Below are 27,743 nucleotides of genomic sequence, written 5' to 3' on the forward strand. Positions count from 1 at the left end.
AAGGAAGTTTTTATTTCTTGAGTTCTAATTTCTTTGCATTCTAAATTAAATGACACGTTATGCACGAATTATTTATTTTTATTTCGATGCATGTAATAACCGAGGAAGTTTCAAAGTAAACAAAATTTTTATTAATTAATCCTTTTATCATCAATTTTAATCAATGAATTAATTGCTACTAATGTCTTTAGCACTGATTTTAATATCACAAATTTTACTATATCGCACTTTATTCCGATTCTTTATTGTAGCCGAAGGGTTAAGACATACTTTTATTTCAACAACTCGTAATACAGAATTTCAAAAATATTGATAAACTGAAGGCTGTAGCTAGAGAGGGATTAAACTCTTATGGGACTGTTAAGAAAAGTTAGTTTCAGTCCCATTTTTCGTTCCAAATTTCCAACATTAACAAATTTTATGCTAAAATGAACCAACAAAACATTTAATTGCAGATCAGCTTCAAGAGTGTTAGTTGCACGTCTTTCATATGAAACAATTTATAAGAAATTTTAATCAAAATAACAAAAAAAAATATTATAAAACAGTTTTAACACATTCTTAATACTCAAATACAAAAATTGCCTGGATTGTTGGATTATAAATCAGTCAGCTAACTAAAAAAATAATTGAATTATATTAATCTCTAAGCACATTTAAAAACATAACAAGAAATCTTACTAATAATCTTCTGAAAATTAAACGATATTTGACTTTAATTTGGCATACTTTTTTTTCAAATGAACCGAAAACAAATTAAGATTATCCCGATGATACCACAGAATTACTCCCCCTAAAGTTGCGAGGCTTTTAGCAAGTCTCTTATTTTTAGCTTATTAGATAATCCATCCTTGTCTATAACATTTTTGAAATGCATTTTTAAAAAAAATTTACTGAGGAATTATTAAATTAATAAGTACTAAAGGATTATTAAAAGGCGAAATGGGTGCAGCTCGGGTCACTTATGTTTTTGACTTCAATCTAGTTTAAAATGCCGTAATTTCGATGACACTTCAGGTCGATTTTGGACTCAATACATACGATAGTTTGCAATATATTCTATCCTTTTCAATACAATTTGATAGAATTCAAATTAAGAATATTTAAGATGCAAATCCTATGGAGTTTTCCTGTAAAATTAGTATCTAGCCAAACTACAGTCGAAATCAAACAAAAAAGGCTAATAGAAACAAGTAATCTGTTCACAGTTCATTATACTTTAATTTTCCCAAAATATGTGATTTTTTTTTATAGCAAGACGTTTTGATTATGCCCTGCAAACACTCCTGGGAAGACAGAATTAATAAGCTGAATAATGTCAGCATGTGATAAAATAATGTCAATATAGATGAAAATTGGTACAATTTAATAGAAAGAATATATCAATTTTATTGGAGTCTTTATACTTCGATATATAACAACCTGTGTATGGGGAACAAACTAAAATAAATATATGCAAATAAATAAACTGCATTGTACAGTTGCAGTATAGCCATGAGATCTAGTACAGAAATTCGTCATCTAGTGGTCATGATGGGGAAAGTCTTTAATAAATCTTTCAAAACTGTCATATGCCCATAAATAAAATATGCAACAATCAGTCATTCAAAGAGACCCTATTGTTGGAGTATATTTAGCTGAAGCCTCGACGATGGAAGCAACACATTTTCAATGTGCATGTATAAAATAACAGCTGTTATTGTAGCTTATATGATAGAAAAATGCCTTTCCAAACCACATTGACGGACGAAATAGAAAGCTTACCGACAAACGAATGTTGGGAGACTTAATTGTCTGAAAAAAAGGCTGTAACTAGTCCTGGATAGCATCCGAAATGAACAGTCATCTCCAATGTTCCATTCTCTATGCCGTGAATGTTTATGATTTTGATGATATCTAGGATTTCTATTCAGAGAGTATGTGGGAAGTAGACTCACCGAGGCAAGTCACCTGGTCCGATCAGCCGATATTTATCCTATTTCAAAATACTGGGAGCGGAAATGTGCAGATGGTTTGTTATTGCAATTCTAAAGAAAACGCTTAGAGAAGAGCTTAATCTTGCCAGTTGTGAAATTCGGGGATCTCCCTTCTTGCACGGCATCTTAGCTTTCATGTTACTCTGTATGTGAAAATCAAAGTGAATCACTATCCAAGCATTCTGGAGCAACATGTTCAAACTTTAATCCCTAATGACACTTCTATTCGCATTGATAGGTGTATTCAAGGAGGGATCAAGGAGGGAGATAGCAGTTGTTCTAGATGAGTTTAAGCACGGATGATGAAACTAAACATTTCGGCTGAGCCCACATTTTACGGATTTGAATGCTAATGAATATTTGAGGAGGTCTTTGGAATACACATTTTATGCTTGAATACCATCTTCAATCACTAATTTGGAATTTAAAGCTTCTAATTCCTTTGAATGCTATGCATGATCTTTAGGCAACAATCTTGCTCCGCATACAATATGCACTTCAGTTAAAAAGGAGAGGAGATTCAAACCCTCAATTAATAAAGATTTGTCCTCATTCCAGTGGCTATCGTTTTATTTGCCCCCTAATTGCAGATGAATGCTGGCACAATTGAAAAAGTACGAGTTGAATAAAGTCACAGAAAGTAATTCTGAAGCAACAAAAAAAGAGCAATGGCAAGTTTGTGTATTCAAGCAACAAATATTGCTACAAATATTTAATACAGGTAAGTTACAGCCTAGTACGTTTTTGAGTTACGATAGTGTTTGTTTATGCAGGCAATAATCTTAATAAACCTTAATACACCATTGAAACAAATCCTTTCTACACTTTCTTTCCAATTGCTTGCTTAAAAAGTGCATACTTAAATTTTCTTGATAAATGTAAAAAGGGCGGAGTAAGTTTTTTTAATTCTTATTTTATTATAATTGTTTAAACATCACAAATATCTTGAAAAAAATAATAAAAAATAAGAGGGATAACTCTCGAGAGTTTTAAAAATTATTCGCCTAAAAACAATTTAATGTAACAATTTGAAATTTTGATGATGTATTCGTTGTTGTGCAGTCAAGATGAAATATTCTAATTAAAAAATGAGATTATTTATATTTATACCAATGGAGTAATGAAGGTAACCAGAATAATGAAAAGATGCTCTAGTTTGACATGAATTCTGGAATCAAAGTCGAAGCAGAATCTATTTTTTTTTTTTTTTCTTGTTTGGTGAGTCAAACTTTTTTTGCAATATCTTTTCTCTTGCTTCATGGCCCATTTTTGGTATCTTTTTTTGAAATAGTATACTGTTTTTCCTGTAAAAGGACCCAATTTTTCTTTCGTAATCTCATGGAAACAGTGATAAAACAGATTTTAGATTTAAACCTCACCCTGCATGGAAACTATCAGTGATCATTTCAAATTAAATGTGTTGGTGAAATAGTAGAACGTATTAAAATGAAAATCCTTGTATTAAAGTAGCAACAATGAACCCATTTTTTTCAGAGAGAAAACTCGTATTAAGTGAAAGATTTCAGATTTGTTTATACATCGTTTCTGGATTTTGTTAGGTAAATATTAAAATGTGTTCGATCCTGACTGATTTAAAGTGAACCAAGAATAAGTCCATTACAGCTTATGACATAGAATTGGGTTTCCAGCCTAAGACTAGTCGGGAAGCCAAAATTCTGTCACGAGACCACCACTGCTATCATGCATCTGGAGTCAGTAGTAAATAGTAGTGGAAAACAGGCGGAAACGTAACTTGAAATAATACTAGGCATGTCTGAAATGCTAAGAAATAATTTTTAGTATCTCCTATTGCCTTTTCTTCAGAACAGAGTTTTATTTATAAATTGACAATTTACGTCAAATTTCTTTGTCAATACGCAAACATTTGTAATTGAATAGAATTATGTAAGTAATAACTAATTATCATGGAAATATAATTTGAGCTCATTAAATAGCCTTATCAATGTAGCATTTATTTATTAGGATTACATTACACACGAGTAAGATTACAATATTGATTTCAAAAATCCATGAAGCACTGAAGAGAGAAATGTTCGGTGGCAAAGTATTTTTAGATGCTTGGGTCTTGCACAGTTTGCAGCTTTAGATGATACTTTCTCAGCTGCCTGGAACAGTTACAGTTAATGTGACCGGCGTGATTACAAACCCGCTTCTGAATCTAATCTGTAGTTTTTTAAAAAGTTGTGGATTGAGTTGTTGAATCTCTAGCGTTACATTTTCATTTTATGGATTTCGGATTCATCGTTTTAAACAACTGCATCTAAGTGCGTGAAGTTTGTAGTCCAGAATCAAACTAGCAGCAATTATTTGTTCAAAAAAACTATTTAGAATGCCATTGCTAATTTTGGAAATTAATAACTGCAGGGGAAAAAAATCAGCATCAGAATTTTTTTTCTGCAGGGTTTTAGGAAGACAAATTTCAAAATACTTCTTTGTGTTAGACTCGTTGTTGTGTAAATATGTTCGTTTTTCATCTAATTTTGTAAACCAACAATATCGAAAAATACTGAAATTTATCGTTAACCTGTTAACTGGGTATGACGAAATATTTCAAAACAAAACGAATTAAATGCGAGTTAATTATCCGGTTAACAGGTTAATATATCAGAACACTGGAAAAGTCAATTTCTACTATCACATGCATTTCTAATCCACAGAAATTACCTAAGGGCCAGAAGATTAAGACACCTTATATCTTTAGAGACTCTACTGCAAGGGAAGAAATGCAATTTCAGAAATTCATACGTTTCAGTGCTCATGGTTCTTTTTCGCAAAAATTAAGCAAGACAGGAACTTGAGAGAGAGTTTCAAAAGCATTCATCGAGAAAAGGGAATGGAGAAGATGTGGATGGGCCTTACCAGTTTGAATTAAAAATTGTGATAGAATAAAGAAATGTTTGAATAATTTGTTTAAAATATCTTGCTTCATTTCTTCAATGCAAATAAAGGTTATGCTGGTAATTTTTTCGAAATAAATATTTGAAAACCTACCATTGATCTTCTGCTATCCTTTCGTGCAAGAAGGATATGTACGAATAAGCCTAAGTATTTTCAAGAACTTTTAGATAAAAATAAACAATGCGAGATAAACTACAATTACTTCTTATTGATAAAATAAAAAATATTGCAACAATGTATGATCAATTAGATAAATTATCATTCATTATCATAATTTGAACGCATTATCAGAGACTGAAAAATGATGGATAAAATGAACTGGAAATGGTGAACAAATAACTAAATTTAAATCTACGTTCTCTTATAGCATACATATTTGCATTACTTACATTTATTTTTCTAAAATTAACTTTAAATGATTTAATAAATAATTAAAATATTTATTAAATATTTTCCTTGAATTAAAGTTTATTATAAAAATATTGAATAATTTTTCTAATAATCCTCACATTAATAAATAAAGTTACACAACAGAGGTGTAAAAATTTTTAAAAATGCACAGTGTAATAGTAATTATGAATTTATAAATTATTTGAAAGGTTAAATTTTATTTGAGTAATATAATTTTAGGCCATTTTTTTTTCAAGTTTTCAGATAACTCAGAGATCACACAACCTTTTATGGATTACTTATTCCTTTCCGATTAAGCAGTTTCTATACAAAACCACAATTTGATTCGCCTTTTGATGCATTTTAATAATATTTGTTTTTTTTTAAAGAAAAATAGAATTTTCCTTTTAATTTCGTATGTTACTCTCTAAGTTCTTCTCGTCGTTAGAATTTTTCCTTTAATCATATTTTAGTCTCTATGGTGTTGAATACATAATTGTTTATGACTTAAGCTAGCATTGAATGCTAACTTATTCACTCATCCCTTTGAGGGGAACTATATTAAAAATTTCTCCTCTTAAATAAACGCATAAGTGAAGTTTTATGCCTGGATTATTTTTTTTTTGCCTTCAGTTTTCTAATAAGGGGGTTGGACAAAAAAGTCCCACTGTCCATTAAGGGACTAGAGTATTTTCCGAAATTTTTCTATTACTGGTGCCGCCATTTGTTTTATGCATGCCCCATCATCTCTCGCTTACACTGGGAGCAAGAAACTTGTTTCCTGGTCTATTTTCTTTAAATGGCTGGAAAGTATATGCAATTATAATAATATCTGAAAATTTTTCGCACAATCAGTTTCCAAATCTGTCTTTCTGCTATAATATTTTGATGGATGTCATCTTTGAAAGCTTCAGAAAAAGATGTCCAGCCGTATTCCGTTTATAAAATCTTACCATTCTCCAGGATTTTTTCGTTGTCATTACATGTGTATGTAATTACTGAGTTCCCACACAGAAACCAGATTCAAAAGCCTGTTAGTGGATTTTAAATTCAGCGTAAAGAATAACTTGAGATAGCTTCATATTATATACATATAATCCATTCCCACCCTCTTAAATCGACTTTTATAGAGAGGGCACAACGATCATATGCTGCTCAGGAATAACTACTTTCACAAAAAATTTACAAAGTGAAAGCTGAATAGAAGAATTATTTTCTAATCTAGACACTACGCTGGAAAATATTTCAGTTCGCATTTTTAGACATTTCATGCGACAGAAATCGCCTGAATTAATTTTAAAAAATTTGTTTAAATTTTGAGATGAAATTTGATTGAATTTTTAATATTTTCAACACATCATCATTTCTGAGAAAAAAGAATTTTAGCCATACTATGAATTGAAAAAATATACGTGGGGCATGGTTGCGATTTGAACCTAACTTATGTTCGAAATAAATGAAGAGGAATCCCAACCGATCGAAATTGGTGACAACGAAACAGGGTAAATCGCCGCTATAATTCTTATCAGTAATAAATCTTAATATTTGCTACTATGCAATATTTCTCACTATTTACTACAACGTATAATATATTTATATTTTATTATAAAGCATATGTTTCATTTTTCAAATATAATTGAATAATGCAAGTTTTTTACTTGTGATTACAAACACTCGTTTTAAAATACATGGATCTTTGAACGGAAAATGCTTTTATGATTGAACATGTGTACATATATTAAAAATTAAAAAAAAAAAAACATTCTGTTTTAGGGCGAAAGGCGGCTGATATTAATAGCATGATTACGATTCCATCTCTAGAAACGAACTTACTCTAGTACTTTGAATAGAGATAGCTATAGCGATTACAGCCATATAACCCGTTTTTGCCTGACGAAAAAAATTGTTATTACTTAAGAAAATACATACAAAAGTTTCATATTCTTTTATGACTTTATACTTCCTTGTTTTTCGAGGCAGGTCGACATTTTCTCAATGACTTTTGAAAAATTAGCTGGAAGGAAAAGCAAAAACTAATTCGTGAATACAGTGCCTTCACGTATCAAATGTATTGAACGCCTTTTGTCATAACTGAGATGAATAAGTGGGAGTGGTCTTCGCAAAACATTTTTGCATACTCTCTAATAAAGGCATTATCCCCCCCTCACAAAAAATTGTGCACCTTGGATAAGGCAGAGAACGTCCTGGATGACATTGGTGTACACTAGTTACGAAATATTAACATTTGCGTGAATTTAACATCTGTACTGAATTTACCGTATAATCCTTTCAAAGTTTTTTGACGATTCATCTCTGACAGGCTGTAAATAACATTCGAAAATCAAATTTGCGTTTTAGATGCGCTTTTCCCAACAGACTGAAATCAGAAATTTGACACAGAAATAGTCCATTTTGGTCGTTTATTGTGTTAAATTTAATGCTTTTTCGGAAAAGGTGCCCTCTTGTGGACATTTTTGAACTTTTTTTTTCGAAATTCCGTGAGCTCATCTCGTGTATAGTCTATATACCAAATTTCGTAGCAATCCGTTCACCAGTTTGCGTTGTAGGATACTGTTTATGGGGGAAGTTTAATTATAATCACCCTGTATATATGTAATGATACTTCTTAATTGAAATTCTAATTAATTTCCTATTTTTTATTGGAAATTAGCTCGTGTTACTTTATTCTGAACTCTGCTTTTATTTCCCGATTCAAATCCCACTTCTTTTATTTAATTATTTCTAACACGGCTCTAAAAAAGTAATGACTAGTGCATTTCTCGTGTCCCGAGAGAAGGAATAAAAATCTATAAATACTAAGGAATTGTTTCAATGATACCCAAGATTCCTCTGCCTAAGTCGATACATACCAAAGAAATCCCTGAAAGAATTTCTTAATAAAAACACTGAGCGGAAAACTCACATTTTCTGCTTGTGTCCCACTGTGAAAGGATGTGTTTTTTCAGCACTCATTTCATTGTACAAATCTTGCTATCCCTTGGGAAAATCAACTGAAGTTTATTCCAAATGTATTTTCTTTTTGATCATGGATCTGCCAAAAGTATGTTACACACACGCATATATGCCTATAATATGTAATAATTTCAAATTAGCTATGCTCTAAAAATAATTTCCTAATCGCTTGAACTCAATATTCATTGCAACTTTAACTGCAAATTTGAGGCGGGCTTTTAATTTTCCCACGAAATTAAAACGCCTAGATTAGTAGATTCCTTCCAACACAATATAAGATCGAATTTCTTTCTCACTTTCATCCTCTCTGCTTACCTACTGTTCGTTTCAGTATCCTGAAATGACCACTTTTTGATGATTTTGTCTCATTAAGGAGTAAGACGCAGAAGGACGAGTGCATTTTAGGAATTCCTCGTCATTCTTTGACCTTGATTCCCGCACTATTAAATACTCTTTCGTTCATTTATTTTTCACGTGTATGTGAGTATCATGTCGTTTCTGACTTTATTATTATATTTTAATTTCGTGTACGAGTAATCCGAGTTTACTTTATTGTTAAATGTAAACATCTTCTCCTTTCATCTTTCCTTTCACCCCTATTTTAACGAATTAAACCTATCCTAGCGCATGCGCAAAAGTACGGAGGGTTTTAGAACCTGCTGGCAAACAATACTTGGTTCGTTACTTTGCTTTTGCCATGGCGTGGTCAAAGAAATCTTAACAAAAGCCAAAAATTGAACTATATCTATGAAATTTTAAAGAATAAAACACGTTAAAAAAAATTCAGCGACTGCTTCTTCAATCCAAGTTTTACAAAACTTTGATAGGGTTGTCATCTGTGTAGTGAAATCCAAACCTCGGAATGTGGAATATATTGTCTGATGGCACCTCTCAATCTTTCGGAAAAATTCGATCTCATCTGCAGTTTGAAAACTTTTTCAGTTTTCTGTAAATCGTGTACGATATCGGAGGTAACAGCTTTTACTGCTTGCTCTACATCCCTCAACCTGTCACTCTTTCTTTCTAGTGAGCAAAGTTTTTTCAAGTTAAATCTATGTTTAGAACTGCTCTAATCACGCTTCATTTCAGTTGTTTTCTATCGTATCAAGGAAATTATATTGATATCAAAGAAAAGTATGTGTAATTGAACTCTAAAATATAATCTTCAAGTATTAAGTGAAATAGTTTCATCAACCTTCAAAATCTGGTGTGTCCATGCGATTGAGTAAATACTTTTAGAGCGGAGTTAAGAAATTGTCACTTTTTCTAAACTTTTAAACAGTTTTTTACTTTTTCTTCTTCTTCTGGTTAGTTTTTAACCTTTCAGATTTTCAAGGTTAACGGGAGGGATCGGAAACTTACATTGCTATTGAGGGTATATTGTCAACGCTGTATTGAACTAGAATTCTGACATTTCCGACAGTAAACTCCGCAACAAATAGAAGCTACGCACTTTTACAGCTTTTCTCCAGAATTAATTTTAAACTAATGAATTCCATATTATTAGCATTTTTTTCCTGGAATTTTTGCTAGGAATTCGTCAATTCAATTTATTTCATTGCTAGGAATTCATTAATTCCACAAATATCAAATTATATTCTAGGTTTAGCAATTTATTATATTCGTAGTTAATAAATAAAATTCATTTGAATAGTTTTCAAAAGAAAAAGTATATACAACTATTTTTGTTTAAGTCTTAATTCAAAAATATTTAAAATTTTTCTCATCTGAACTGTAAACAATTCCTTTTACCAACTTCCAATTGGAAACAAAGAATAAAACTCTGAAAAATAGGCTTGTGAAAGTAGAGTGACAGGATCTTAGTTAGAAAACACCTGTATATAAGAATCTGTATATAGGAAATAATAGTATTAACATTTTTCAGGAAACCCGAATGTATCGACTATATTTTATTTTTCGAGAGTTTCTTTTTTTCAGCCTATATTACGACACATACTGTTCGTTTCCGGATCCCGAAACTAGCACGATATAACTTCGCTAGGGTGATACACAATAAGATGTGAATGTTTATGGATCTGTTTGGTTTGTTCTTGGCTTTCGTCCCGTTAGACGCATTTTCTTTCACCTCATCTCTATTTTGGCAAAATTAACGCACCCTGGCGCATGCGCAAATTCAAGGAGGGTTTCCGTATTTGATAACTGACGGTAACTCATTCACAAATGTGGTGCAGATAATGCAGATGCGATGAAAATATCAAAATTAACAAAATTGGAGTACTGCTTTAATAAAATTAATTCTACTGCTTTAATAAAATTAAATCTACTGCTTTAATAGAATTAAAATCTGTAAGATGATTTTTCTCTTTTCCCCCCCCCCCTTATAGTGCGAGAACGTATTTATCAATTAAAAGAGTGTGGTGAATAACATTTGATGAGTTCAGCCTCTTAGATTATACTTTTAAAAATGAATGAACACCTAATTTTTTTACTACTTTTAATCTGAATTCCCATAATGAAATAAGCTAAGGTAAAAAATTGTTAACTCTTATAAATGTATCAGGGAAGTTAGTTTTCCTTTGTTAGAATTAATTAATCTCCTAATTAAGGGCTTAACGACGAGCGTAAGGAACCATCGATGCCCAGACAGTCAGTCTTGGGGGCAATAACGTGAGAAGGATAAATAGTATCAGGAGCATAATTTTTATTTTTCGCCCTTTCCAATCTCATGTGCCAAATTTTGACTTTGAAAATATAAAAGAAACTCATTGTCTTTTTAGCGCCTCAAATGGTTGGCGCGTGCGTATATATTTAAATGTTTACACAAAATGTCATAGTATCTAAAAAATGAAGTCAATTCATGTTCACCGATACACGTGAAACGTATCGCATCAATTTGTAATAATTTTAGAATCCATGAACATTTTGTCAGGGGAGAGAATTAACATCAACGTAAAACAATTTGCATTGATATTTGATGAGATGCGTAATTTCATTTACTACGTAATTATAGCTTCAGGTTAGCTTCCATTAACAAAAACGCTATTAAGAAATAACAATTTCAAAACTTAAACATTTCTAGAAAAAAAAATGTTTCAGATAAATTTTCTACTAAGCAAAATTCACCTGACAGCTATATTAATAATAATAACAAATCAGGAAATAGAATCAGATTTAGAAATGGATATATTTATTTGAAAAACGTATCTTTATATACTTTATTTTTGTCAGAATTCCATGAAAGCAATATTCAATATAAATGATTTAATGAGCTCTATTTATGCTCGTTATGCCACTGCTCCAGTGTACAAGTGGCTCCCATAGTACCCATTTTTCATACTCCAGTTTTCATCAGTGACTTATCGAAAGTCGATGATGCCAGGTTATTATCTGCTATTATTTTAATATCCATCCCCTTAACATATTTATCCATTATATCCATTTCCAAAAATTGATATTAATGCACAAATGTGTTGTCTCCATGGCACTCCCTTAAGCAATTATACAGCAAATGAAATTGGGAGGTATAAAAATATACTACTCGTTATTTATCCTTGTCGTGTCTCTGTTCCCATGACTGGCTTACAGGGCATTTATATTTTCCTTATCCCCTATTGCTATGCCATTATTTAAAAGGTGGATCACTTTAGTTCTATTTACATCCTACTTTTAAAGAAACAAGAGTGCAATTTTGGGATGGACTTCGTAATTTTGAATCGAGATTAAGAGATATCACCTCATCAAAGATTCACACCACATCAGCGGGATCACATATGTCCTCAGTGAATTGAAAGTACACCAAGTCCACTTACACGACGATTCATCGATGTCATTGGGTTTCGAATATGGAGCCCTCCAGCTTCGAAGCAACATTTTGGGAAAATAATTTGCGAAGAAACATTTTGCAGTGAAATCTGCATCTTTTAACCACTTTTTAAAATATAATAATGAAATGAAATAACTCATTGCATTAAATATTTAATTTCAAATCGAATTTTCAATTCAGTTTTATAATATTTCTAATTATGAGATTCTGAAATGGTATTTGGGAACGAAATGAAAACCTCATTGGGAAATGAGGTTTTCATTTCACACTTGGTTTATAAATTTTAAACATTTTCAATAATTTCAAACATATAATAATTTGCAGAAAGTTTTTAATTTATTGCAGTTACTGAAACGAAATTTATGTTTACATAGTCACTAAATGTAACTAGCAACAATATTTATACAAAAGTTGATTATGTGAAGAACAGTTTGAATGATTAACAATTCTATCCTAGCAACGCTGTTTTTCCATTTGATTAAAAATACTTTCGCAATATTATATTTACTGTTCAATGTTCTAGAAATACATCTAAAAATTTTTACTGGAAAAAAAAAGCACAAAAGCAATATTTTGTTTACCCAATGAAAAAAAAAAGCGACAATTTTGTTTTTCAGTTTTTGGATTTCATTTTTTTTCACTAAAAGATGAGTGTTCTATTTTTCTGCGTTTTTTTTTTTTTTTTTTTTCCGAACCTTCAAAGGCATTTCACAATCAATCATCAATATATCGAATATCACAAGACTGGTTTGAAGCGGTAATTGTTTAGACTGATTTGATTCCTCAAGTTGCCCCATTGCAGAATGGATTACTGGTTATCGTTCATTCTTCTCATTTGAATAAAGATATATCGTGTAAACAAAAGTTTTTTTCAAGTGTTTTCGGAAATTTCAAAGTGATAGTAAATCACAAGACAAATTTTTGCGATTTGATAAAAATCATCAATCGTCACTTTTTACAGAAATTCGAAGTTTCTTCAATAATAAATAAGCCTTGTACCCAAGGGATAAACTTTAAAAAAAACTATTAGTTGTTATCATTCCTTTCTTTCATGAAAATTTCTTCAAAATTCCTTAACCAATTCTTTTATCTCAGTCATTTTATTTCTTTCAAATCTACAGCAATTAATATTTAGATTTAAAACCACAAAAATTTATTAACTACCAAATTACATCTTTACTTTTCTGATGAACTTTGAAATTTCTTCACCAAAATATGAGCTTCTTTGTTATAAATCTATTTGCATTAATAAAGCAAAAAGTGGGACTGGAAAAAAAAATTCCTAAAAAATTATTTGTGCAAACCGTCCTTAAAGCTTACGTGAAACGTTAAATATTGGATAAGTCAAAATGAAACCTTATTTTGAAACTTTATCGCGCAGCAAGTAGTTATATTAATTTGAAAGATCCATGTTTCAAGAAGTAAAGTATTCAAGTTTTGAATGCAAGTATTAAAGGTGTTTAATATGTGATCTAAATGGAATATAACAAGTTGATACGAAAATCTTTCAAAACCTTCTGCTCTTAATTCTAATTGTTGTTACTAACAAAGATGATATTATTAACCTCTGTCATCGTTATCTTCTACAGACTGCATTCGAAACTTGAATACTTAACCTCTCGTTAAATTTTCAAATAAATATACCACTAACACAAAAAAATTTAGAAATCGGTGCTATCATTTTGACTCGCCCTGTAATTATAACTTTGTAAACATATGAAGTAGCAAGAATTAGAAAGGTTCGTAGATCTAATCTTTGTCTTCAGAAATTTGAACTTTTAGAAATTTAATTTAAAAATGATATTTTTTTTTTTCAATCACTGTGACCTAGGGCTTCAATAGGTAAGAAAAGAAATAACGTTCTTTGTTTGGCTACTTTTAATTCTTTCTCCATATAATGGAAATCTTGTTTAATTTTTTGGGGATAAGTGGGTAAAAAACTGTTCCCATGTTATGCTTAGTTTTTTGGATGTGGGTTATATTTTATATTTTTTGTGGGACATATTTTAACCCCCCCCCCTCGAAAAATTGAAATTACTCATAGTCATACAGTCCTGCTCATAGTCATTTATTTAAAATTTTTCTATTCAGTGGCCAATGTTTTGCACCAATGGTAATTGCGTAAATGAAGGGAAAAATATTGCACAAATCAAAACGCATTAATTAGATGTGTGGGCTGGTGCGATTAAGGTTGGCGTTTTGTATGATGTAGGGAATTTGCATTCATTCATTAATGTGTTGTTTTATTATGAGTGAATAAATTTTTTTTATAATAAAAGCTATTATTTGATGTTTTACGCAAATTTTGAAGCTATGAAGTGGTGGGATTACATACGTCCCATTCTGTAAAAAAAAAGGACTTACTGAAACATTTTTTTTCTCTCATATTGAATAAAGTTTTATGTTAAATAATCGAAATGAATGTTTCTCCTACCTTTTTTATAATAAAAAATGATATGCAACTAGAATTCTGATTTCTTTCTTAAATCGCGTGCCTCAAAGATTTAAGGCTTCCCTCTTATTGCGGGTCCCAAACCTTTTCAGACAATAATAATAGATTTTAAGTGAGCGAATTACAGAACACGATACACTTTCTCTTTTAATGAAGGCATGAATTCAGCAATAACTTTCAAAAATTAGTAATTTTTATGTTAAATTTGAATAATACCACCTTCAAAATTTTCCACAAGTAATGAGTAGATTAAAACGTGCCAAATATTTAAAATCATAAATTTTAGTTAGCGGGGAAAAAAAAAAGGAAAATCAAGAAATAAAGGTGAAAAACAAGTATTAAAAGAAATCAATAAATAATTAAACTGTGGATTCTGTTGCTTATTTTGTCTATATTGTTCTGGAAAATTCAAAATCTGATAGGTGGGTGTATGGGGAATAGTCTATCAAGCTCAATAACAAATAACGATGCTTTATTTCATTAGAATGTATGAACTTAAAGCAACAAAACACAGACGAAGCGTTCACAAGAGCAACACCTGCAGTAAACGGCTGCACACAAGTTGCAAATTGCTAGTATACCATCATAAAATCACAAAGCACTCAGACGGAACTCGCTCAACTACTCGCTTGAGCCCCATACGACTGCTCTTTTCCCACGACTGACTCCAGCTCTGTCTCCCAGCTTTTTTTATCGCTTTTGGGACAGGGCAAGCAAATTTCTAGAAAGATTGTCGAAACTCGTGTCCAAATGAAACTATCACCAAGATGCTAGAATATTAGGGCCCCATCAGTTTTGTCTCCAAAGTAGTCTCCAGATGATCGCCAAATTTGTCACGAAGATCTGTGGTCATTGATCAGCTTCCATTCAGCATCAGTTTTGCAAATAGTTCTAACGACTTGGCTTACCGCGTTAATCCCAGTATTGCGCTGGGAAGCAGTATTACAAATTTGAAATATATATCATGTCAAAAACAACAAGTATAACTGATAGAATGGTTTAAATAATGTACTCATTCAATAAACAGCTTCACTTTGCCTTCATCGGTTGCAGATTTCTTTGAAAATAATGTTATGCTTAGAGATGCAACTCAAACGCTACGCTATTTTATTTCATGGTTTAATTGATCATTATACTTTTAGCTACCTTTTTTATCATAAAATAAAATTGAATAGCTATCAGTGAATAATTTTATTTAATGTCCAAAAATATGTGTATTATAAAATATAACAAAATAAAATGAGTTAATATTAACAACTCAAATAGTAATACATGTTACGAAAAACTTAGTTTGAAATTTGATATAAAGAAGCCAATTGCTTCTCATGAGATACGATTGTTGTGTTCTATTTTCTTTATCAATACTTTTTAAAATTTTGAATGATCTTAAACAATTCATACAAGATTCTTCAATGTTATTTGAAAGAAAAAAATTATTGATTGAACTCTTCTGCTCTCCCAATTATTTCTATAATTAAACTTCCTATAGATGTTATTAAGTATTTTGTATCAATGGCTTAGCTTATCTAGGCAGATGAGGCAGGCCACCCTCGGCGGCACTTTTTGAGAGATGCAAAATTTCACAATAAATAATATAATTGAACATGCTGATGGTCTCGATATAACGAACTGTACAGACTAAGCACGTGATAATGTTGCTGCTAAGACTGGAAGGCATTCAGAAGTTCAGCTAAGAAATATATCCCAAAGTGAATTCGTACCTTTCTCAATTCGTTAAATTTATATTTTGTTTACGTGCTGCCTGGATTGAGAAGAGTTCAATAACTTATGTAGGTAAATTAGAACGTTGGAATTCTTATTTCCTCATGTCGCATATAGTTGAGAAGTTCTAACAGCAGCTTCTGACAAAAGTTTAAAAACTGTTCAGGATATGCGGTAGAGCACAAGAGACGATGCCGTAAATAAGACACGGCATTATTATAAAGACATTTTGGTCTCTCTGAGTCAGATGAAAACTTAAGCACAAGAAGAGAAGCAGGAACTTTGCTAGTTACGATGCAGTCATTTTTCTTCCTTTGTTTCATGGGTCTCTGGCAACCTGTTCAACACGAAATGAATAATGCAAAAAAATATTTACAAATAAAGAGGCTCGAATAACACCGTGCGTTTCGAAAGAGTTTTGCAAAGAGTACGATAGGAAAACTAGTGGAATGACAGAAGGCGCGATAAATTATTCAAAAGATATGAGTGAGGACCTTGGCCTTTCCATGGAACCTCAGAGGCACAAAATGAAAAGGCATATTTTTAATAACATAAGTAGAGATACCAACTTATCGCATGAAAATAAGTTGGGATGGAAGTTGTATTTTTATTTTCGTTAGATAAAATAATTTTAGAAATTCTTGAGAGATTTCAGCAGCTACTGAATTTGGTAGGAACTTTTGCCTGTCTAACGCCGCCTTTGCTACTAGATCTGGATGACACTGAATGCAATTTAGATTACGCATCTACCGAATTCAATGACTGACAATACGACTTCAAGCTCGAACGAGTTCGATCACGAATTTTCTTAGTTGATACAGGAAACGTAAATAAATTAATCTAGATGCACTTGGATCATTATAATTTACTGAAAAATCCAACCTGGAAGATAATCTGCCCAGTATAATAATAGCACTTCGAATATTACTCACAAATGCCACAACCAATGCTAGCTGTGAGAGAAGCTTTTGAAAATTGAAGCTGACCAGCATTATTTAAGATCAACAATAAATACTTTAAGGCTAATTGATCAGGCTATCTTGTTTATTGAACAAGGAGTATGTGATATTATAGACATTGTTAGTGCAATAAAAGATTTTGCTCTTAGAAAAAATAGACTATATAGTTTTAGTTAAAAGAAGTTTTATTTTTAATTCTATTAATTTTTCAATAAAAATACATATCGGATAGGATAATTTTAATTCTAATTGAAAGTTGATTTATGTTTTATATTCTGTTTGCCGTTATTCGTTATGTGGTCTTAATTTCATGCAATGTCCTGTCAAAGCATATCATAAATGCTGTGTGTATATCAATAAGTGGTACACTATAAGAAATTTTGTAACAAATGTGTTTATAGTATAATAAAGCAATGTAGACATGATTTCTTTATTCGTATATTGTACAATAATAAATTTATTCTTGACAAAAAGTTCCATGGAATTTCTGTAAAATTTGGAGCTTTTTGGATTTAAATACCTAAATAAGGTGGCAGAGAATTGCCCTATACCACGGGCGACTGAAACCTAAGCTACGCCAGTATTTTTTATGCATTTATTTCGATTTCTGTTCGATATTCACCTCCATGATATAATTATATGAGTTATAGTTATGTAGATATTTTTGAAAGTCAACATCAGACTACTTTTATAACGGTAAGAATATAATCCGATGATCAGCGTGTCCTCTTTCTCAAAACATATATCTAACCCGATAAAATAACACTTTCATTGAAGGCAAATAAAATAAATGAATGATGTATCTAAATTCACATGGAAGAAGCTAAATCAGCCAGCATCAAATTAACCGCTTAAGCACCAGATTATGAAATTTTCATTTCAGCAACAGGGATTATTTTTCTTAGAGTTATAGAAAACTTACAATCTCGAAACAGATGAAAGATAATTTGCAATACATTATATACCATAAAGTCCACAAGCAAGAGATCAAGCACCAAGAGGATTCTGCAATAAGTGACCTTTAAAGTGTTCATCTTCAAATAAAATCTGTTACAAATGATCTTTCATATCGATTCAAATGACGTCGCAGTCATATGACAAGCGTAATTATATAAATCATAATACATAGTTTCTCGCTGCCTTTCGTTGCGTACTACTAGTTACAAATGCAAGATGCGCAATGAATTCGAAAATTATAGTGGCTTTGCGTATATAACAAATATCACTTGGGTATGAATTGATCTAGTAACAGAAGAAGTTTTTAAATCAAGGGTGGTCAAAAATTATTTTAAACTACTGTAATTATCTTTATTATAAAACATAGATAAAAATTATTATACGTTTTCCTTCGAGGACTGAGAAAAATCATACAAATGGAAAGATGCTAAAAAACTTATATAATTTCACCAAATAGAAGTGATGCTACTTAGTTAGCTCGCTGGAAATCATGCAGTTTCAGGAGGTGTAATCACATCAAGATCATAATTTATGAAGTGTCCCAGGAAATACAACGAGAAGCTTAACTTGGAGAAGTATAGAAAGTACACTCATGTCCAAAATTAAGGTCACAAACATAAAATCTGCGAAAAATGAAAAACTATTCACTGTGTTGCCACGAAATTTGGCACAGAGGTACACTACAATGGAAGAAAGAACATAGACACATAACAACATGGAAAAGATTTTAATTGGGAATTAAGAAACAGATTATATCAAAAAGTGTTACATTATTAATCAGAGATAAAGCTTTTATCTCAGGGAAAGCCTGTCTAATATGGAGTATGACCACCGTGCACTGCTATACAGGCTTCACAACGAGCTTTCATACTGTTTATGAGGGTGTCAATAAATGCTCACCATTTCAAGGAATCGTCTAAACGATTATAAGAATTCATTCTCAATGGAAACAGATTAAATTTTTTGTTTTAATGCAATATTCATAAAATTGCTGGCAAAAATCCCAGATGCCTAAACGGTCTAATTTCAGTAGTTCCTCAAAAACTAACAACGTTTTTCCCACAACAAAGGTTAATATCGTGTTACCGGTCCTTCACAATATACAAAATATAATTATAATGGTAGCTATTTAGAATTACTTTGAAAAACATTTTTGTGACCTTAATTTTGGATATGAATGTATATAAGGTCATAGGAATGCAATGCATAAGAACAAATTCAAGGTGTATGTCTAACATTGTGGCAACAAAATACTATATCGGAAAACATTGTACCAAACTAGTATGCAGAAGATGCTTCATGAGTCTCAAATATATCTAACAGTTTTTAGCTCTTATATATCTAATAAGGAACAAAATGATTTGAAGGATCAAATGAGCCCACGCATGAAAAAATTTTGAAATAAAAGAATAAATTTTAATAACTATATTTTTATTAAAATAGATCTATTTAATTTATATATATATTTTTTACTGTATATTTATTATGTTTTAAGCACACTGGTACTTGGTCTTTTTTATTAATTACTTATTTTTTTGTGTGTGAGTGGGATCTAAATGAGTGTAAAGTTATCTATTTTGTATTGTGGATATTTATGATATTCACTTCAGTTTCCAGATACCTTCATTTCTTTATTTAAATAATGATATTCTCTTTTACTGTCGCTTGTATTACTTTAATATTCCTTCAAACCTTCGGTTCAATTAAAAGTCTAAGAATTAGTTTCAAAAAGTTCTTTCATTTCACTTTAGTTTCAATTTCTTCCAAATTACTGAAGCAAAAGTCTCTCCAACATCAATTATGTTGTGGACACCAATTTTAAAGACCATATGTTTGTTTTTTATACACTTTCATTTCACTTCACCTATTTCATGCTTGTAAATATGAAACAATGTTATCGAATTTTCCCTCATTTAATTATGTACTGGAGGTGTATAAAATTCCATTTGCGAGTTCCCAATGAAGATACAATATTTTAATACTTTTAAAAATTCTTATCATTTAATCAATTGATTTAGTTCATTTCTTTTTGTCCCGCACAAGTAGGGCCACTTGAAATACATTGATTTCAAAACTGATTTGAGAAAAAAATTTACTTCAAAATTACAAAATATTAATGATAATGAATTATAAATTGACTAAAAATTAGAAAATAAACAAAACAAAAAAGTTCTACATTTAAATATATTTAAAAAATGTGTTCTTAGAATAAGTTTTTAATCATTTATTTTATTTTTTGATTTGTGTTTATATCTAGCTGTCCTGTCTCACACGTTTACAAATGAAGCAATACGATATTCCTTTTCAATGAAGAGTTTCGTTCAAGGCAATTCAAATCCAGGATTCCGGAACCGAAAATCAGATGAAGATTTTAAACATCTGAAAACATCTTTGCCTCCTACTTTTTTAGATAGAAGTAAAATTCTTTATCGTTCATTTGTGACATGAGGAACATGAACAAATTAAGGTCTGAAGTACATTCTGAGTGCGATTACGATATCATTGAACAATGCCCAATGGGTAAGAAAGGTTAAATAAGTCAAACACGTTGAAAGTTTCAAGAATGAAGAACGCTGAATGAATATGCAATAAGCAATGATGAATAAGCAATTTCGAAATAGATCCTTTTCTGTAATGTTATTTTAATTTCTCTAATCTATTTCAATTTTTCTGCTATTTTATTTTGTCAGTTCCATTGTTTCGTATATGAGTTAATTATAAAATTTTCTAATAATTGATTTACTGCAATAATTTTTAAATTGATATTCAGAAATAACTGAAGTTTTTGGGCAGAAATTGACCAGCACAGGAAACAAAAGAAATTTACGAAGTTTAGGTTTAGAGTCTGAACAGAGCTGATAATTTTAGAATTAAAACTAAATTTCAAATGTTTGAAAAAATTTATTTAAATTCGAAATTTGAGCTCCTTTTCTCTCCAGGTGTAAAATATGAATAAACTACCTCCTTCCATATGTAAATTTTCTCTTCCACAACTTATCCTAATTTTGAATTCAGTTGTGTGAGATTGCTTGAAAAACTTATTAAATATTTGTCTAAAAACTTAAGGTTAGGTAACTAAGACACTTCAGCAAATTAGATTTCTAGCATCCATATATAGATGATTTTGCAGCTTTATAAGAGATTTTCTGCTTGAAAATAAATATTTGAATTAGAATATTAATTAGAAGGTTTTAAATTTAGAAATTTATCTTATTTCAAAACATTTTCAAAGAAATTATAATCCATGCATGTTATTGGATTGCTCAGATAACATAAGATGGGGGTATTATTCTGGCACAAGATTCTTTTATAGGATAAACTGCGCTGAAGCTTAAGGTTTAGAATAATTGTAATTTTTTTCCGAAAGTGAATTAAAAACCATATTGATGGAGTAAAACTAGAAAAGAAGAAATCGAAAACAATGTAAGTGAATAAAATCAAATTTCATGTAAAACACTCTTCTTTTAAGAATGCAAAGATGTTGATATATGCTCTTTGAGCAATTAGGTATGGTTGATCAAAAATATCTGAGCTAAAATACTAAAATGTAAGAATTTAGACCTGAACAATCTATTAAAACATGTCGTATAGTTAGAATGTCCCTACAACGACTGCAAGTTGATGAAAGCTCTGAGAAAAGTAGATATTTGTAGGATAGTCCTGAATAACCAATCTTTAAACAAGTTAGGATGACATCGTATATGCAGTTTAGAGAAGAAATACTTGGTGTTATTATAGGTTTCACATTGTAGAATTTGTTTTCTGTAATTAAATTCCATTAACTTTGAAAATTTTGAAAAACCCATTTACGAAAACATGTGCTCGCACATCAGCATAAGAAAGTCATGTGCAGATTTTGCAGCAGAATTGGTTGTCTCATTTCCCGAGATACCAACATGGGCAGGATTCCAAGAAAATAAAGTATCAAAATCGTTCTGCAATAGATTATTGCATAGGTATAGAATTTTAAGTATGAGTGAATGATATGGAATAGAGCTAGTGACAGCTTGCAGAGAACTCCAAGAGTCAGAGTAAATAATGATCTTTTTGACACCCTTATTTCTCACATTTTGAGGAGCCAGATCAATGGCAGTTATTTTGGAGGTGAATACAGAGGAAAATGTATCCGTTAGTAAAGGCAAACCCACATGGCTATCGAACTTTGACCGTCTCTAAACATCGGAATGTAGTCACAGAACATTTGTCGGCGAGAGTAAAAAATGGACCTAAATACCAAATCTGAAGTATCTGCCTTTTGAAATTTTGGAATGGATGTAGTACATTGATTTGATATTCAAACCCCGGAGGAAAATGTAGAAAACTTTCAACTACATCTATGTTATAGAAGCTATCTGAAAACAATTGGCGTATACGTATTCCCAATGGGGGGGGGGAGATACAGGAAGGACGAGCATTGAATAAACGAGTATGATTATGATTTGAAATGATTTTCTGTAGAGAATGAGAATTGATTAATGATTTCTTAAAATTCGAAAGAAATTGCCAATAGAGAGTATATTCCATATGCGAAATAGCGAAAGTTCCTGATTCTCAACATATAAACTGTTCATTGGAGACGTTCTGAAAGCACCATAGCACAGCCGAAGGGCTTGGTTGTACACATGATTCAGACGTGAAAGGTAGGACACCGTGCCACTATACATTACAGAACCATAATCTAATTTGGATCTGATTACACTATGATAAACACGTAAGAGACTGCTTCCCAAGCTGTATTGGGCAGAACTTGTATAATTCTAAGTGATCGCAAACACTTGTTCCGCAAGTAAAAAATATAAGGAATAAAAGTCAGGCTTTGTCAAATATGACACCAAGAAATGCATTTTGTTTAGAATACATTTTGTTTAATTTTAATTAATAAAATCTTTTTTTTTTTCAATGTTCCATTTTGGGTAATTTCGTGAATACTCTGGATGAGGTCCTGTGCAGCTGACACATTTAAATGTGTTTGACTCGCAAGAATTTGTGTCATGACTGGTCCCTGAACATTTCGCACATGTTGGTGTACCACCACAATTTGCATGAGAGTTAGGGATGACGAATATTTTCAGAGCGGTTATTACGTAACCAATATCAAAAAGTCACAAATACAAGTGATCAATACTTTTCAAAGAAGGATGTGATTCAAATCCTTGATACGATCTTACTGATGATATTTCGATTACAGGTTTTAGATCACGATAGAAAGTAACAATCGATATCACTGAAATTTGCCGGAGTGGTGACTTCACTGAAAAGTAACAATCGATACGATCTGTCCAATGGAAGCTCTCGAAAGAAATCTGATTGGATTGAAAGTGAACGGACCGGTTATTGGAATTATCGTATCGTATCATTGAATTGCATATCACTGAAATTTATCGGAGAGGTGATTTCACCGGAAAGTGCGAGGCTTCACCGGAAAGTTCGAAGTCACCGCTCCATTTCACGGGAGTGACCGATATTCGTATTTGATGATGCGCTATTCCATACAGATCATTTTTAATTGCTCGTGACATGATTGACTTTGATTACATGTACTCTGTTTACTGCTGGCGCCATCTATTGGTAGAATATAGGACTAAAGTAAACATTTTAAAGAAATGACATATTTTTAACTCACCTTTTCCAGAAAATGGTTCACTCTAATAAATAAATTAAATAAATAGTTTTGAGAAAAAAAATAAAATTTAAGAAGTAAGCTGAAACAGATAAATTAATTCAATCACACGTTAATTAAATTAGTAAATTAAGTATTAATTACAATTAATAAATTTTATATTTAATATTAAGTAATAATTTTTAATTAATAATATGATTGAAATAACAGATATTTGGAACGCATATTTAAAAATAACAATAGCAATATTATTTGTTATTCAAAAAATCATGGATTATGCATCTCTAATGAGAGTGCCCGAATCGTTGACACTTAAAGCATCTAAGAGATTCGGCACATTTTTGTGTACATTGCAATGTACATAACTAGCTCGGCAAGATTTGAGTGTTTCTGGGTTTGTGAAAGTCAAAACGATGTGCTAGGTAGGTATTATACTACTATCACGCCTGATATTTATTCTACGCACAGCACACACCTTTTGATTGGTTACCTCTGCAACAATTTCAGATTCAGTGACCGATTTTAGTGTCTGATCTGAAATAACAACAGGAGAAAAGTTCAGAGATTGTTGGGGGGGGGTGACCGTTATTTGTAAATTACCAATTGAGTTAATTTGCAGCTTGGGAAGGATTTGCTGCATCTATTAAAAAATCGCCAAAACGTATTTTTTGATGTTCCTTACTTCGCCAATTGCTGACATGATAGATTTGTGAACCAAAAATGGTGTAGTGTGTATAATGATGAATTTAGTATCAATAGTTACATCTATGTGATTAAGAGGAGCCAAGATCAAAGGAATTCGAATTCCGACGGCACTATCCACCATGGAGCCCAACAAGAGAAGGCGACCACCGGCTTTGGGTGCCCCCAGCCTCGGTGCTTCTTTGATGCTGGCCAAGACCTATGTGCTCAGGGTCACTTCCGAGAACGTTGACCCCCCCCCCCCCCTTAACGCTAAGCCAAGGAAGTTGACTACTTTTGCTTGATCCCTAGCAATACTAGCCATTTAAGTGACTAAGTTACCAGCCGAATTGATACACCGGAGACCAACAATGTACCACCTATCTAGCAGGTTGCTATGCATGGCCAACACATTGGGTTTTTGACTGTCCATGAGAAGCATGAAGCAGACAGAGTAGCGACAGCTTCTCGTGGAGAGTTACTCGCTTGCCATAAAGGAATGGAAGTAAAAAGCTGAAAGCAGGTATAGAGAAGGAGAAACTTAAGGGGAGGAAAGATCTCTAGGTACCTTGGGCTTGGGACACCCGTACTGATTTAAAGAAGGTGAGCTCCTGAGGGCTTGAATTGCTCTGAAAGTTCCCATTGGTTACCAATAGCTTGAGATGATTACTATAGGGGTTCTGAATCGCTATTATTAGCCTTTTAAATGAGGCATATTCTGAAATATAGCGCTTTCGTTAGTTTGTATTTATTCATTATTAACATTAATTTATTTTTATTTGGTATCAATGTAAACATGGATAACAAGAAAAGTTTGTTTATGGTATTAAATACTTTTTTTGCTGCCGTAAAGGCAAGAGCTTTTAAAGCTACGGGAAATTGTATGCTGTTTACGGAGACAATGCTGCAAGGGAAAGAACAGTGCATAAATGGTTTGTGAGATTTAAATAAGCGAATTTCAGCTTTACGACTGACAATATTCCTGTAAATCATCCACGATTGTTGATGAAATTAAAGGCGCTGAATAAATCCATTATCATTCAAGAAATTCAAAATCTTTTGAAATATTAAATTCACCCGGTTTTTTTAGCATTTGATAATTGTTTGATCAAGTAGATAAATTTGAAATAAAGAATAGACAAGATGCGCCTAGAATTGGCAAATAGTAAAGGAATGGACGATCTTGCACCTTTCTTTTACCAGAAAGAAGCTAAAATGCGTATGCCCTTAGAGACCTGGCATTAGTTGTTGAAACCTGACTAGGAAGTCTACCTTAACCGTCATATAGACCTGACTTGGTATCTTCAAAATACCTTTTGTTTTGCTTCTTGTAAACTCTACTTAAAGTGAAATATTTCGGTTCTTTGGAGAACTACAAACCACACCTTGAGCGGACTTCCAGATTAAATTAGGAACGTTCTATGTGACTGCAATAATGCAACTTCCTAAAAGTGGAAAAATTTATCAAATAGAATGATTCGTATATTATTGAATGAAATTCTTTATTAGCGATTTTTTTTCTTTCAATATATCCCAAAAGTCGGTGAAGACTTTCAGATCAGCCTATCGCATCCTCCTTCGGATCATTTTGTTCTGCTACTCCTAACAAAATCAATTGCATTTCCTCTTCTATTGTTTCAAAGTGATTTGCATCTGCCGTATGATAATTTTCCCATGAATTAAATAAGATGATTAAAAGTTCAGTATTACTCACCAATGAGGGATTTCATTCAAGATTATATAAATCCTCGAACAGTAATTGAGTCGAATATTCCAACAACTTCAAAATATCCACAAACTTGCCTCTTCCGTTACTTTTGGTTAGAGTGCCACTATAACAGCATTCAAGCGCAACCTAATGGTTAGAAAAAGGGTTAAATAAATGAGATATCACAATAATGCTGAAAGGGTTTGCGAACAAGGGTGCAATATGAAATAATAAAACGAAAATATGAAATAAAACGAAAATATGAAATAATAAAACGAAAATATGAAATAATAAGATGAAAGAGGTGAATAAGCCATTTCAGAACATATCCTTCTTGATGCGGTTTCATTTTCTGTTGCATGGATACCATTTTTATTATTCCGTGGTTGCAGTTTAGTACAAACATTCTGTTAATTTTAAAATTTCTATAAATTTTTGTTTTACATTTAGAGTATATGTCCGAAAGATACCCATATAACTTGCAAAAGAAAGAACTTCGGAAGTTGATTATTTTCTAAAAATAGTGTAGAATTTAGTTTTTACAAAAGTAATTAAATTTTTCAATCGCTTTCGTTCACTAACTACAAAAACAAATTGCGTTCAATATTCCAAAAGAAAATAAAAAAAAAACAAAGAAGTTTAAATTCTATTTAGATTTTGAAACTAAAGCCAATTTCAAAAGTGGAACCAAATTTCAAATTACAAATGCTTTAAAAAAAATATAAAAGTTTCGTTTTATTTAGAAATTATGGAAAAACTACCCCCTACCCTCCATATACAAATTTTCTCTCCCATAATTTATTGTAATTTTGAGTTCAGTTGTATGGAATGATTGGATTTTTTGAATATTCATTAAAACCACCGAATTAGATGCTAAAGATTATTCAGTAAATTAAGCTATTTACATACATTAAATTATTACGATATGGCTATTATTCTAGTGCAAGGTCTTTTTCTAGGATAAACTGCGCTGAAGTTTAAGGCTCAGAACACAATTGTAATTTTGTTCCTGAAAGGAAATTAAAAATCATGTACAAGCAATAAAATTAGAAATGGTAGAATTTAATTACGTAAGTGGAAATAAAATCAAATATCACGTAAAACACCTGCTTATTTTAAAAATGCAAATATATTAATATACAATTTCTGTCCAATTAACTTCTTGCGCTATAACGACGTGTCCGATACTGTACCGAGTTATTGAATTTTTAATATTTAAATCTGCAACTAAGAAAAAGTATTAATTTAAAATATTAATTCAAAAAACTTCAATATCTCGATTGTCCTTTTTGCTATTATAAGATATGAAATAACAATAAAGTCCCAAATAGGATGGGATGTTTATTGTAAGATCGCAATAAATGTCCCCTCGTAGCCCAAGAAGCTTGAGCATAGTAAAACACAAATATCAGAATTAAAATGTTTAAAACGGAACGAAGGTGAGGCTAAACAATCTATTAAAACATTTCGTATAGTGCCCCAATATTGTCTCAAATAACAATCAAAAACATTTGAATATTGTAACATCACAAATAATTTTCTATCATTTTCGATCTTGAGAAAATTCTTTCTGCAAATGTGATGATAATTAGTAGATTTAAT

The 27,743-nt window shown here is 31.4% G+C and overlaps 1 protein-coding gene across 1 annotated transcript in view; it reads right to left on the reverse strand.

Annotated features, from left to right (window-relative positions):
* The window catches only part of LOC129958237 (gamma-butyrobetaine dioxygenase-like), a 53,275-nt gene extending 26,992 nt beyond the window's left edge, over nt 1-26,283 (reverse strand). Inside the window, exon 1 of the mRNA XM_056070534.1 lies at nt 26,148-26,283. Within this exon, the coding sequence (XP_055926509.1) occupies nt 26,148-26,163 (16 nt within the window). The 5' untranslated portion in view covers nt 26,164-26,283. The remainder of the gene's footprint in view (nt 1-26,147) is intronic.
* Nucleotides 26,284-27,743: the final 1,460 nt, after the last annotated feature.

The sequence above is a fragment of the Argiope bruennichi genome, chromosome X1, assembly GCF_947563725.1.
Source record: "Argiope bruennichi chromosome X1, qqArgBrue1.1, whole genome shotgun sequence".
NCBI lineage: Eukaryota > Metazoa > Arthropoda > Arachnida > Araneae > Araneidae > Argiope > Argiope bruennichi.